The sequence below is a fragment of the Grampus griseus genome, assembly GCF_964374135.1.
Source record: "Grampus griseus genome assembly, chromosome: 20".
Classification (NCBI taxonomy): domain Eukaryota; kingdom Metazoa; phylum Chordata; class Mammalia; order Artiodactyla; family Delphinidae; genus Grampus; species Grampus griseus.
In genome coordinates, this window is record NC_139014.1 from 19300668 (window position 1) to 19313399 (window position 12732).

Genomic DNA, 12732 nt, shown 5'->3' on the forward strand with positions numbered 1-12732 from the left:
GGGTGGGTAGTTTGCAGTGACTCAAGCACGGGGAGGGAAGGTTTCAGTTGTTGGATTGTGTGAAACATCTGTCTGTGCTGGGCTGAGACGTTTATACCTGGAAGCAGTGGGGAACCAATAGATTTTACTAACGTATCAGAAGCAGGTTTCTGTGGGTAATGACTGATCACGTCTATTTTCTCCCTGTAAGTGCAGTACCAATTTAGAAATAGACATGGGAGTTGAATACAGATTAAAATATCAGCTGTATTGTTGGTAAACAAGACCAAATACGTGACTTGGATGGGTAACCATGGGGGCTTTATTTACCTATCTATCTACTTAGATTGTAGTATAGTTGATTTATAATGTTTCAGGTGTACAGCAAAGTGATTCAGTTATACATGTACATGTATCTATTCTTTTTCAAATTCTTTTCCCATTTAGGTTGTTACATAACATTGAGCAGTGTTCCCTGTGCTATACAGTAGGTCCTTGTTGTTTAGATACCTGTCCCCTGGGTCAGGTCTTGGGGTGACAGACTGAGTTTGCAGGGGCAGCACTGCCCCAGTCATCCTTATGGAACTTCAAAGGCCACTCACTAATGCCCACTGAACAGAGACATAGGCCTCTAGAACTGCTTCTAGAAACCGAGCCCTTGCTTCTGCCCCAGGAGTGCCCCAGGAAGGCAAGAGTGGGAGGAGAGAGGCACCAGCTTAAGTGCTGGGCCCTTCGAAGATCTCCATGTGCTAGAGTCTTTCTCCCAACCTCACTAATCCGATGAGTCGCTCCCCCTGTGAAGAGAGTAAGGGTGGAGGTCGCCTTCCCAGAACTTCTAAGGGAAGTCTGTATCCTGTGGGCTTGGACAGGGTCCACTGGAAAAGGAGAGTATGGTTCCCTCTAAAGCTGGCATGTTTAGATCTATTTTGGAGACTTCTGGCAGCAGTGTAGAGAGCAGATTGGAAGTGAGCGAGATCAGACGCAAAGGGGTCAGCAGTCGGGGCTTGAACTGAGCCCGTGGGGCTAGAGATCAGTTGGAGAGATGATGGAGTATAGAACCAGGAAGGTTTGGTGGCTCAGTGTGAAATCAAAGACAACCCAGAATTTCTAGTTTGGGAAACTGGGTATATAATGTCTTTCTTGGACTCTCAATTCAGTTCCATTGGCTGATATCTCCATCCTATGCCAGTAGCACACTGTCTTGGTCACTTGCAGCTTTTACATGGTCTTTTTTGTCCGAAGACTTCCTATTACTTTGACAAAACTTATTTGTAAGTTTCATGTGCAATTCGACCTTTTCAAGGCACCAGCCTTGCCTTCTCCCCTGAGATAGTATCTCTTGATAGGGAATTTCACCCTGGGACAGAACGGTTTTTTTATTATCCCACAGAAATGTATTGGACACCCCCATGCTTTTTTTTTTTTTTTTGGCCGCACCTCCTGGCGTGCGGAATTTTAGTTCCTCGACCAGGGATCGAACCCCTGCCCCCTGCAGTGGAAGCATGGATTCTTAACCACTGGACCACCAGGGAAGTCCCCCTGCCCAATGCATTTATTTATTATTATTTTTAAATTTAATTTTTATTTTATATTGGGATATAGTTGATTTACAATGTTGTGTTAGTTTCAGGTGTACAGCAAAGTGATTCAGTTATACACATACATATATCCATTCTTTTGCAGAATCTTTCCCATATAGGTTATTAGAGAATACTGAGTAGAGTTCCCCGTGCTATACGGTAGGTCCCGCCCGATGCATTAAAATAGGCATCTAGCATCTGCTGTCATAAATTGTTGTGAATTTTTTAATATATATACGTACCTAGAATGAGTTTTCTGAAGGTAGGGGCTGTGTCTTAGCTCAACATGTAGTCTCCTAGTGCAATACGTAGAGTGGGATTATAGTATGACCTAGAGGTAAAAAGCCAAGGATACAGGTAAAAGTGAGCGCTTTCTTGGCACCAAACCGACAGCACCTGGAGAGCACTGGCTGCCGTATAACCACCTTTCCCCTCACAATGGCAGCAGCAGCTCAGGCCAAGCAGGAAGGGTAGTGGGGGTGAATGGGGACTAGACAGAGCTGTTTTTCTCCCCGTATCTCCAGCATTCACATGTACATCGGCTCCCTTTTTTGGCAGCAAGGGGGCCAGGCCAACCATCCCACAGCCGCCGTGGTGACGGAGAAGCAGCAGATGCTGGAGCAACACCTGCAGGATGTCCGGAAGCGTGTCCAGGTGAAGCAGGTCTAGGGCAGGAAGACTTTCCTTGAGGAAGTTGCGTGTGGGTCCTGCCTGTATCTTCTGTGAGGTTTTTAATCCTATTCAGAAACTTCCTTTTCCCTCTCCCCAGGGAAATCCTTTTTACTTCTGTTTTGGTTTGTTTTAAACAGGATCTAGAACAGAAAATGAAAGTGGTAGAGAATCTCCAGGATGACTTTGATTTCAACTACAAAACCCTCAAGAGTCAAGGAGGCAAGTGACTATTAGAGACGTTAAAATCTCCCGTAGAAAGTGAGTTTGTGCTGCTTGAGTCTCGGGACTTGCTTGTTCAGACTCAGGGGAGTGGGTGCTCAGGGGCTGCTGGCGCTTAAGGGAGCCTAGTTACTGAGGATAGGAGTATTCCGTCAGCTCAAGGAGTTTCTCCTTCTTTCTCAGATATGCAAGACCTGAATGGAAACAACCAGTCAGTGACCAGGCAGAAGATGCAGCAGCTCGAACAGATGCTTACTGCGCTGGACCAGATGCGGCGAGTAAGAGCAGTGGACACCTCCACCTCCCTGTCTCACTCACGTGCAGGACTTGGGCATCTCAGGGAAGAACTTGCTTGTTTTCTAATGAGTTCCTTCTCTGGAATTGACTAAAGACTGTGGTGAGAGACGGTCTGAGGAAATGTTTTCTGACTTTGTTTTTGGTTTCCAACCAGAGCATCGTGAGTGAGTTGGCAGGGCTTTTGTCAGCTATGGAGTACGTACAGAAAACTCTCACGGATGAAGAGCTGGCGGACTGGAAGAGGCGGCAGCAGGTTGCTTGCATTGGAGGCCCTCCCAACATCTGCCTAGATCGGCTAGAAAACTGGTAAAACAGGAAAGAGAAGTTTTTCCTTTCTTTTTAGAAAGCTGTGCTAAATTATGGTCAGAACTGCAGGCCTAAAGAGTCGCTACTACATTTCAGGAGTGGGGACTTTAACATACTCAAACTTAGTCTAAGGGTTAAAGCTTTTACTTTACTTGGACAATTTTTTTTAATGAAAATGTACTTATATTGCTATATTTTATTTTTTTAATAAATTATTTATTTGGGTTCTTTTTGGCTGCATTGGGTCTTCGTTGCTGCACGCGGGCTTTCTCTGGTTGCAGCGAGCGTGGGCTGCTCTTCGTTGCGGTGCTTGGGCTTCTCATTGAGGTGGCTTCTCTTGTTGCGGAGCCCAGGCTCTGATGCGCGGGCTCCAGTAGTTGTGGCTCACAGGCTTTAGAGCACAGGCTCCGTAGTTGTGGTGCACGGGCTTAGTTGCTCCACAGCATGTGGGATCTTCGCGGACCAGGACTCGAACCCATGTACCCTGCATTGGTAGGCGGATTCTTAGCCACTGAGCCACCAGGGAAGTCCCTATATTGCTATATTTTAAATATATTTGACTAATTGAAATAAAGCTTTTGGTTTAACTGTATTTAACACGTGGACTAAATTTTAAATTTTAGTTACTTTAAAACTCTCAAATGACATGCTTTCTATAAGGGGAAAAAGTTCAAATACAGGATATTAATAAAGAGAAGAAAAGACTTTAAAGATCAAATCATGCAGAGGTACTTAGAGTTAAAATTTTGGTGACTGTCACTCTAGATATCTGTTGTATATATAAAGATAGAAATCTGTACATTTCACATTAGTAGGATCGTTCTTTATATGCTCCTCTATAATCCGCTCTTTTACTTTCATTCATTCGGAAAATCTTGATGGAGCACCCTTGATGTGCAAGGCCCAGAGATGAATACGCTGCACCAGCTTAAACTGGGAGAAACTTGACATGAAAGGGAACCCAGATACACAGAGCATGAAACTGGAAATTTAGGACAGCTCTACATGAGATGCCTGTTTGTTCATATCCTCACTAACCCTGAGCTTTGCTGATTTACTGAGAGCAGTTTTAAATGCTTCCTGATCAGGGAACCAAAAAGCTTAAGTTCTGGGAATGGAGAATGTAGATGCCAGAAGGGAGTCAGTGAGCTCAGAAGTCCTGGTGCCGTCCTCCCCCGCCCCTTGCCTTCCACCTTCTCTCTTTGGGGTCTTTACTAAACTAGTCGGGGGCCATCAAAGAGAGGCACTAATATTCTCCATTCCTGGGGACAGACTTCATCAGCCTTTGTCTCCCTGTCTACTTTATCTATATGCATGTTATCAATATTTTGAAACATAATATCACATCCTTTGATCCACGGTAGGTGAGGTTGAAAGGGCTCCTGGGGATCATGCAGTTCAACCCCCCATCTCTCAGGCAAGGGGACACCAAGGCCCACGAGAGTGAAGGGACCTGGCCAAGTTCGCACAGATAGTGAGGGACAGAGCTGGCTCAAACCCATCTTCGTGGGCTGTCTGATGTCCTGCGCTTCCCCAGTCCTCACATTTGGGTACAAAGACAAGTTAGGCTGAGGAGAGTGAGCACCAAATTCCTTATTTCATGTTCTCCATATCTGGGTTCTAATGTTTGTCACTTTCCAGTGGTAACCCGATTAATGCCTCCTAGTGGCATAAGTTTTGACACTTCTTCCTCTATGCCTGCCTTCCTCTTTGAAATGTAAAATTTTAGGAAGGCACTGTTTTAAAAAGGCAAAATAGGGGGCTTCCGTGGTGGCACAGTGGTTGAGAGTCCGCCTGCCAATGCAGGGGACACGGGTTCGTGCCCCGGTCTGGGAAGATCCCATGTGCCGCGGAGCGGCTGGGCCCGTGAGCCATGGCCGCTGAGCCTGCGCGTCTGGAGCCTGTGCTCCGCAACGGGAGAGGCCACAACAGTGAGAGGCCCGCGTACCACAAAAAAAAAAAAAAAAGAAAAAATTAAAAAGGCAAACTAGGGAATTCCCTGGCGGTCCAGTGGTTAGAACTCAGCACTTTCAGTGCCAGGGACCAGGTTCAGTCCCTGGTCAGGGAACTAAGATCCTGCAAGCCACACAGCATGTACAAAAAAACCCAAAAAAGGCAAAAATAAGTTTCCCTTTTCTAATCTAATGCTGCTGAACTGTACATTTAGAAACGGTCAATTTTACGCTATGCATATCTTCCCACGATGAAAAAAATGCCCCTTTCTTATGTCAGGGGACTGCGCAGAGGTGTTTATACCTGTTGTATTCCCTTCCCCCTTCTCCAACTCACCTGTGTACACCCACTTAGGTAACTGGTGTCTTCCTTATTTTATTGGCAGGATAACCTCATTGGCAGAATCTCAACTTCAGACCCGCCAACAAATTAAGAAACTGGAGGAGTTGCAGCAGAAAGTTAGCTACAAAGGGGATCCCATTGTACAGCACCGGCCAATGCTGGAGGAGAGAATCGTAGAGCTGTTTAGAAACTTAATGAAAAGGTAACTTAGAGTCCCTGTCCCTTTCCCCCATCACCCCCGCCCTCCACCCCCCCTCCCCAAAATGTCATTGAACAAGAGATTGGCTGACTTCCGAGGAACAGGACAGGGACTGGCCCACTGAGTTGTGTGTGAACCACTGCCCTTCTCTTTCCCTTCCAGTGCCTTCGTGGTAGAGCGGCAGCCCTGCATGCCTATGCATCCTGACCGGCCATTAGTCATCAAGACCGGTGTCCAGTTTACAACTAAAGTCAGGTGGGCCACGGAACCTCCACTTCTGGCAGATACTGTATCAAGGGTCACTCTCAGGGCCAGAACAGAGCTGGTGGCTAGGGTTGTTCTGTATCCGCGTCGCAGGCAGTACTGTGATGGGTATGGAACTTGTTGGCATGCTATCAGCTTGCTCTTTGATTCTCCTGTCAAAAGCTAAAGAATGGTAATCTTTTTGAGGTTACCTGGGCATATTCCTATGACTCAGGCCCATTGTATTCCTAAGATTCCAGGCCTAAAGTCTTAAGCCAATATAGAATCTCCATCTCTCCTGCAAAAGGGGCAGAATAATGCCAGTTATCTTTTGTTCTTTGAGCCTACTTTCCCCTGAGGATTTTAAGGGAAAGACTAAAGCTTAGTGATAATAGAAGCTAAGAGGCCACAGGGCAGATGGGTGAGGGGCCTGCAGGTGGAGCGTTACTTTCACATTCAAGTAAGAACAGGTAAGCTGGGGTTTGCCCTTCTGCAGTGAAATTTCCCTCCTCAGAAAGGTTGTATGGTGTTAGGTTTCAGGTTTAATAGAAAGAATACCACCTGCAGAGCATGTATTCCTGTAATATTTTTCATGAAATGGCTTTCATTATCCTTTGGTGAATCTCTCACAACTTTATGTAAGTTCTTAGTTCTTAGGCTTTCTTTCAGTCCCTTTTGGCCTGATGCTTGACTTAAGGTCAAACCCAGCACTCGTGGGAAGAGGAATTTGGGATTATGACTTACCTCTTTAGAATTGAAGAGTTAACGAATTTTATATTATTTCAATTAGAAGTTGCTGGGGGAGCCTAGTGACTTTTTTTTTTTAATTGGATGTTTTTTCTTTGCTCTGAAACTTTTTTTTCTTTCTTTCTTTCTTTTTTTTTTTGAGATAGATTGCTGGTCAAATTTCCTGAGCTAAATTATCAGCTTAAAATTAAAGTGTGCATTGACAAGTAAGTACTCCTTATCTTAGCTCTTTTTTTTTCTTTTTTTTCAAATGAGGGACAGAGAAATGGGAACTTTTACAGACAGCATGTGAACTGAGAGGCTTTATCTTCGTTCAGAGATCTTCGTTTCTTTAAAAAGTTTTCAAAAGCCTTGCTGTGCATTGTCATTTATGTGCCTGAACAAAACCACGAAGCTGGCGGTACAGATTTGAGTTGCGATTGCTGTTGTGACCTCGAGTTCCTCTTTTTCTTTATTCATTTTTTTACTTATAAATGTAATGTATGCATATTATATAAAACTGAGAATATATGGGAAAATTGATTTTTGTTGCTGTTTCACACTTTACCACATAATGGAATCCTTTTCAGAATTTGACAGTACCTTTAAAAAATTAAAATGCACTTACCCTCTGAAAAGATTAAAAAAGAGAAAATGTAGGTGATATAATTGTTTATCTGGAAATTTCATGAAAATGAATTGGAAAATAGTTACTAATGAAATTAGGGACTTGAGGAAGGTGGTAAGTTTAATAAATAAATAAATAAGCAAAAATTGATTACTTTAACCATAAATTAGCATCAACCAGTTAGAAATTATAATAGAAAAATGATCTCACAATAAGCAACAAAAATAAAAAATATATGGTGATAAACTTAACAGAAATATTTAAGACCTACTTGAAGATCACTGTGAAAGTTTAGTGAGGAAGTGACTTTTTAAAAATGAGGTGATAAGTCATACTTCTGGATTGAAGACTTTTAATTTTATTATAAAGATGTTGATTCTTCCCAGTTAACATAGAACCAACCAAAACGTGAATAGGATTTTTAAAAACTCTTGACTTGCTTTTCAAGTTATATCTTAGATGAAAAAAATAAGCAGAGATCGTTTTTAAATAGGATTTGTTTATTTTTAATTGTGATAAACATAAAATTTACCATCTTAGCAATTTAAAATCTTGCCCCAAATACTTCTTTAATATCATCAAATAGCCAGTTACTGTTCAAATTTACCTCATATTTTTTCTGTTTTCTTTTTTTTCTTTTTATTTTTTTATGGATGTATAGTTGATATCAACCATTTGTAAGGGTACAGTTCAGCAGTGTTGAGTATATGGACATTGTTGTGCAACAGATCTCCAGAACTTTTTCATCTTATAAAACTGAAACTCTATATCCATTGAAGAACAAATCCCCATTTCCCTCTCCCTCCAGTGCCTGACAACCACCAGAATGGTGATTCTTTTGCTATTCACTTTCCAAAAGAATTTTTTTAACAAATAAAAATTATGGGGGGTGGTATGGGAAGCTGCCTTGCCCAATATTAAAATGTATCACAAAGTTTCAGTTGTTAAATGAGTGTGTTACCAGGGCAGGAATAAACTGATCATTGAAGCAAAATCTAAAGTCCAAAAATAGACTTCAGGTTTATATAAGGAATTAATATACGTTTTAATTGATATCTTAAATTAGCGAGGGAAGCATGGATTATTCAGTAAGTCGTCTTAGGGAAACTTGGTATTGGGGGGATTTGAGTAAGAAGTTAAACTTTTCACTGTCCATCAGAATAAATTCCAGATATATCTTAAAAGCACAGCAAATGTATAATATAATGGTGGTAAAAATGGCAACCACTTTCGGAAAACAACTTGGCACTTTCCTAAAAAGTTAAACATGCACCTACCCTATGACCTAACCATTCCACTCCTAGGTATTTACCCAAGAGAAATGAAAGCATGTGTCCACACAAAGGGTTGTACAGGAATCTTCATTAATAGACGAGTGTCCATCAACAGGTGAATAAACAGTTGGTGGTATATCCATGCAACGGAATATTATTCACCAACAAAAAGGAATGAACTATTGATACCCACAACACAAGGATAAATCTCCAAATTAATACACTGAATGAGAGAAGCCAGACCAAGAAAAACACAGTACATACTTCATGTTGTCATTTATATAAAATTCTAGAAGTGCGAATGAATCTATCATGACTGAGAGCAGATCATTGGTTGCCTGGGGACAGGGGTGGGTGGAGTGTGGGATTGGGGAATGGGTCACATAAGGGCGTGGGGAAACTTGGGGATGCATTATCTTGATTGGGCTGATGTCCCAGGTGTGTATAGTATACATATATCAAACCTCATCAAATTGTGCATTTTATATATGCAGTTTATTATTTGTCAATTATATCAAAGGTATACAAAAAAAAAGAATGTGGAAAAAAAAGTAAATATAGGCTAGACATGAGGGAAAATTTTCTGATAACGAGAACTTTAAGTTCTCAAATGTGATATATGGGGAATTCCCTGGCAGTCCAGTGGTTAAGACTCTGAGCTTTCACTGCCGAGGGCCTGGGTTCAATCTCTGGTCGGGGAAGTAAGCTCCCACAGCTGCATGGCCAAAATAAATAAATAAAAATAAATAAAATAAATAAAATAAAATGTGGTATATGGAAAGGTACCTTTTGAATGGTTTAAAAGTTGATCCATTTTAATCTGTAAACTCCCACAGACTGTACTGTTTAATAAATAGTAGCTGTTTTTCTAAAAGTATAAGTGAGTATATAGCAATGGAGAAGGACTTTTTAAACAGAACTAAAATAATTTTAAAAAGAAAAGAAAAAACACTGAGAAATGGTGACTATATAAAAAACGAAATATTCAAAAACACAGGGAACACACTGGGAAGAATATTTCCAGCTACATCAATGGGTTGCTCTGAGTTACAGGTAACAGTAAACCTCTGCAGAAAACCCAGTGTGGCTTAAATAATAAGGAAATTTGCAACCCAGTTTAACTAGAACTGCAAAGTTAGAACAGGTTTCTGACGGTGAGATCAGTGACTCAGTTGATGTCATCAAGGACCCAGAATCTTCCGTCTCTCTTCTCTGCCACCATTATTGTCACTGGCATTCTAGGGTTCCCTTCTGGGTTGCTGCATGGCTGCTTGTGGTAGTTAAGGCCACATGCCTCCTTGCTCATGTTTAGCTGAAGCTATGAAATGTAAGTACAGCCTGAGAGAGAATCCTTCCCAATCTGATTGAGACAGTAAAGGTCCTGTCCTCACCCCTGGACTGCTGCACTGTGGGCATGCTCTATTCTGGTGAGCTTAATGATCAGGATCCCCTGGAGGTGGGGATGGGAAAGATACTTGACAGAGTCAAGGTTCTGTTAGGAAGAGGGGAGTAGAGTTTGGGTAGGCAACCAGCTGTGTCTACTACTTCAGCATGTATAGGGTTGTTAATTTCACATAGAAAATGTAATTGAGTCATTTACAGAAATCCCCAGGAGAACAGCAGTTTTTCCATCAGAATAAATTATAGGTGTTCAAAGTAGTCTTTTGAAGAAACTCAGGGCCTTTTTTGTTACCACTGGTTTGTGTTCTTAACAGAGACTCCGGGGATGTTGCAGCTCTCAGAGGGTAAGTTCAGCCTGGAGGCTTCCTTGTGTTCCCGTTTAATCTCACTTTGTCCTCTGACCACTCGCTCACCTATGTGGTTGGTTTTTTTCTCCTGTGATTCAGATCCCGGAAATTTAACATCCTGGGCACAAACACGAAAGTGATGAACATGGAAGAGTCTAACAACGGCAGCCTCTCCGCAGAGTTCAAACACTTGGTACACGGGAGAAGCCTGGACTCACCTTCTCCCAGGGCCTCTGGCAGGGGGAGTGGTTAGGGGAGAGCCTCAGGTGACAGGGGATGCTCTTTGCTTTTCTTACAGACCCTGAGAGAGCAGAGATGTGGTAACGGGGGCCGAGCCAACTGCGACGTAAGTTTTGTTGGGGATGAAAGCCAACTATGGGAGGGTTTTCTTTGAGCAGGAGAGAAAAAGAGCCTTCTTACTGCCCAGAAGTAGAGACACCTGACCAGCTGCAGTCACCACAGGCCAACATGACACGTCAGAAGTCACTCATGCCTTGGAGTACTCTGGCTCGGAGCATTTCCTTGATTGTCCGGGGAGTTAGCTCATCATTAAGGAGTGGAAAGTCCCTTGCCCACACCCGTGTAGTGGAAAAGAAGCCTTCCACCTTGCCTGGGGCTTTCCAAATTCCCCTTCCAACTTCTGTGCGCTGACATGGCTTGGCCCAGCTTTTGGTGACCTGTTTTGGTCACTGAGGTGGGATGGAAGGTTTCAACAAATCCGAATTAAACACTTTACCAAAAGAAAAAGAACAAGGCAATACGAATCCCCTTATTTCTTCTCTGCCTCCCATTTATTCAGATTATTGGACTCTTAGTGTTAGGAATAAACTTAAGGGACTTCCCTGGTGGTCCAGTGGTTAAGAATCAGGGCTTTCACTGCCATGGGCCTGGGTTTGATCCCTGGTTGGGGAACTAAGATCCCATAAGTCACGTGGCATGGCCAAAAAAGAAAAAAAATAAACTTAAAAAAAAAAAGGTAAATGTGACCAAAAACTAGTTTTAAATATTTTTAAAATAAAACTGTGACACCCTATGCTTTTTCTGATATTTGTCCCCTGAGCTATTCTTACCCTCTTCTCTAGAACGTAGCAGGCCTTTTGAAAAAAAAAAAAAAAAAAAATTGAATTTATAATACTTGACAGCAATTAAAAAGTGAGGTATGCAACGATACAGGAAAATGTATGTGGCATATTTATTTAGGAAAAAAAGATGTAAAATAATTTGAGTAGTATATTTGTTTAAAAAAACTTACACTGTATTTTGTCTATTCATGTCTGCAGTACAAAATTCTAGAGGAATATCTACCAAACAGTGCTGCTGTTCTTATCCAAGGCTACTCTGTACTATCTCTGTAATATTTGCGTTTAAACTGAACGTGTATTACTTTTGTAATTAGAAAAAGCATTTTAAATATGAATTGGAATTTCTAATAATTCATTGGCAATTCTCATTCAAAATAATGTCGCTATATTGCTGGTGGGAGTATAAATTGTTACAGTCACTTTGGAAAACAATTGGGCACTATAAAAATGAACATACCCTGTAAACCAACAGTGCTACTCCCAGGATTTAACAATAGAGGAATCTTTGCACATAGGTAGCAGGAGATATGTACAAAATGTCAGAGCAGCCTGATTGTAAGCCCTAAATACAAACCAAATGCCATCAGCACTAGAGTGGATAAGTGATCTGCAGTATGGTCAGGTGATGGAATACTATACAGCTGTGAAAATGGAGAAATTGCAGGTGCACGCAGCTACATGGATGTGAAAAGCAAGTCACAAAAGAATACACAGGGTGTGATTCCATATGTATAAGATGGAACTAAACAAACTAAACCACACATACATTGTTTAGAGGTATAAATGTGGTAAAACCATAAAGAAGAGCTAGGAAATGATGAACTCAAAAGATAAAATAGCCATTAATTCTGAGGGAGGAGGCACAGGGATGGATGGGGTTGGGAAGGGTGCCCAGAGAACCTCAGTAGTGATGGTCTTTCCCTTAAACTGGGTGGTGGGTACACAGGTGTTCACTGTTTTGTCATTCTTTGTGCCTTACCCATTTTATACATAACCTATTGGATCTCCTTAGTATCACAATAAAGCTAGTAGGAGGTCAGGTTGGGGACCATAGCACTGGAGGGTGATAGTGTTGAAGAGACCACGTGCTCCAGTTGTGTCTGTGGCCACCTGGGGGATTGCCCTTCTGGATGGTGTAGTGGTGGCGTCAGGACTGAATACCATCCTCTCTGAGGAATAGCGTCCTTCTTCTTCTTGTAGGCCTCCCTGATTGTGACTGAAGAGCTGCACCTGATCACCTTTGAGACTGAGGTGTATCACCAAGGCCTCAAGATTGACCTAGAGGTGAGTTCTGTGACAGAACTGGGTAGGGCCGCACGCAGTGGTAATTCAGGACAAGACTTCTTCTAGTTGAGGTTTTTACTCCAGAAGGTGGAATGGTGACTCTTTGCTAAGCACTGTGTTTACTTTTGCTTCTCTTCCTCCCCAAAATCCTTCGTATCCCACCTGAGAGTAAAGTCTTGCCTGAGTGCTTAGAAGATACA

General features: G+C 42.1%; 1 protein-coding gene across 4 annotated transcripts in view; it reads left to right on the forward strand.

Annotated features, from left to right (window-relative positions):
* STAT3 (signal transducer and activator of transcription 3) overlaps positions 1-12732 on the forward strand; it is a 64092-nt gene that overhangs the window by 42142 nt on the left and 9218 nt on the right. For all 4 annotated transcript variants that reach the window (XM_082678615.1, XM_082678617.1, XM_082678616.1 and 1 more), the window contains exons 5-15: positions 2118-2213; positions 2369-2450; positions 2634-2728; positions 2902-3053; positions 5392-5550; positions 5710-5802; positions 6684-6743; positions 10134-10163; positions 10266-10359; positions 10465-10512; positions 12449-12532. In XM_082678615.1, coding sequence (XP_082534741.1) covers positions 2118-2213; positions 2369-2450; positions 2634-2728; positions 2902-3053; positions 5392-5550; positions 5710-5802; positions 6684-6743; positions 10134-10163; positions 10266-10359; positions 10465-10512; positions 12449-12532 — 993 coding nt within the window. The remainder of the gene's footprint in view (positions 1-2117; positions 2214-2368; positions 2451-2633; positions 2729-2901; positions 3054-5391; positions 5551-5709; positions 5803-6683; positions 6744-10133; positions 10164-10265; positions 10360-10464; positions 10513-12448; positions 12533-12732) is intronic.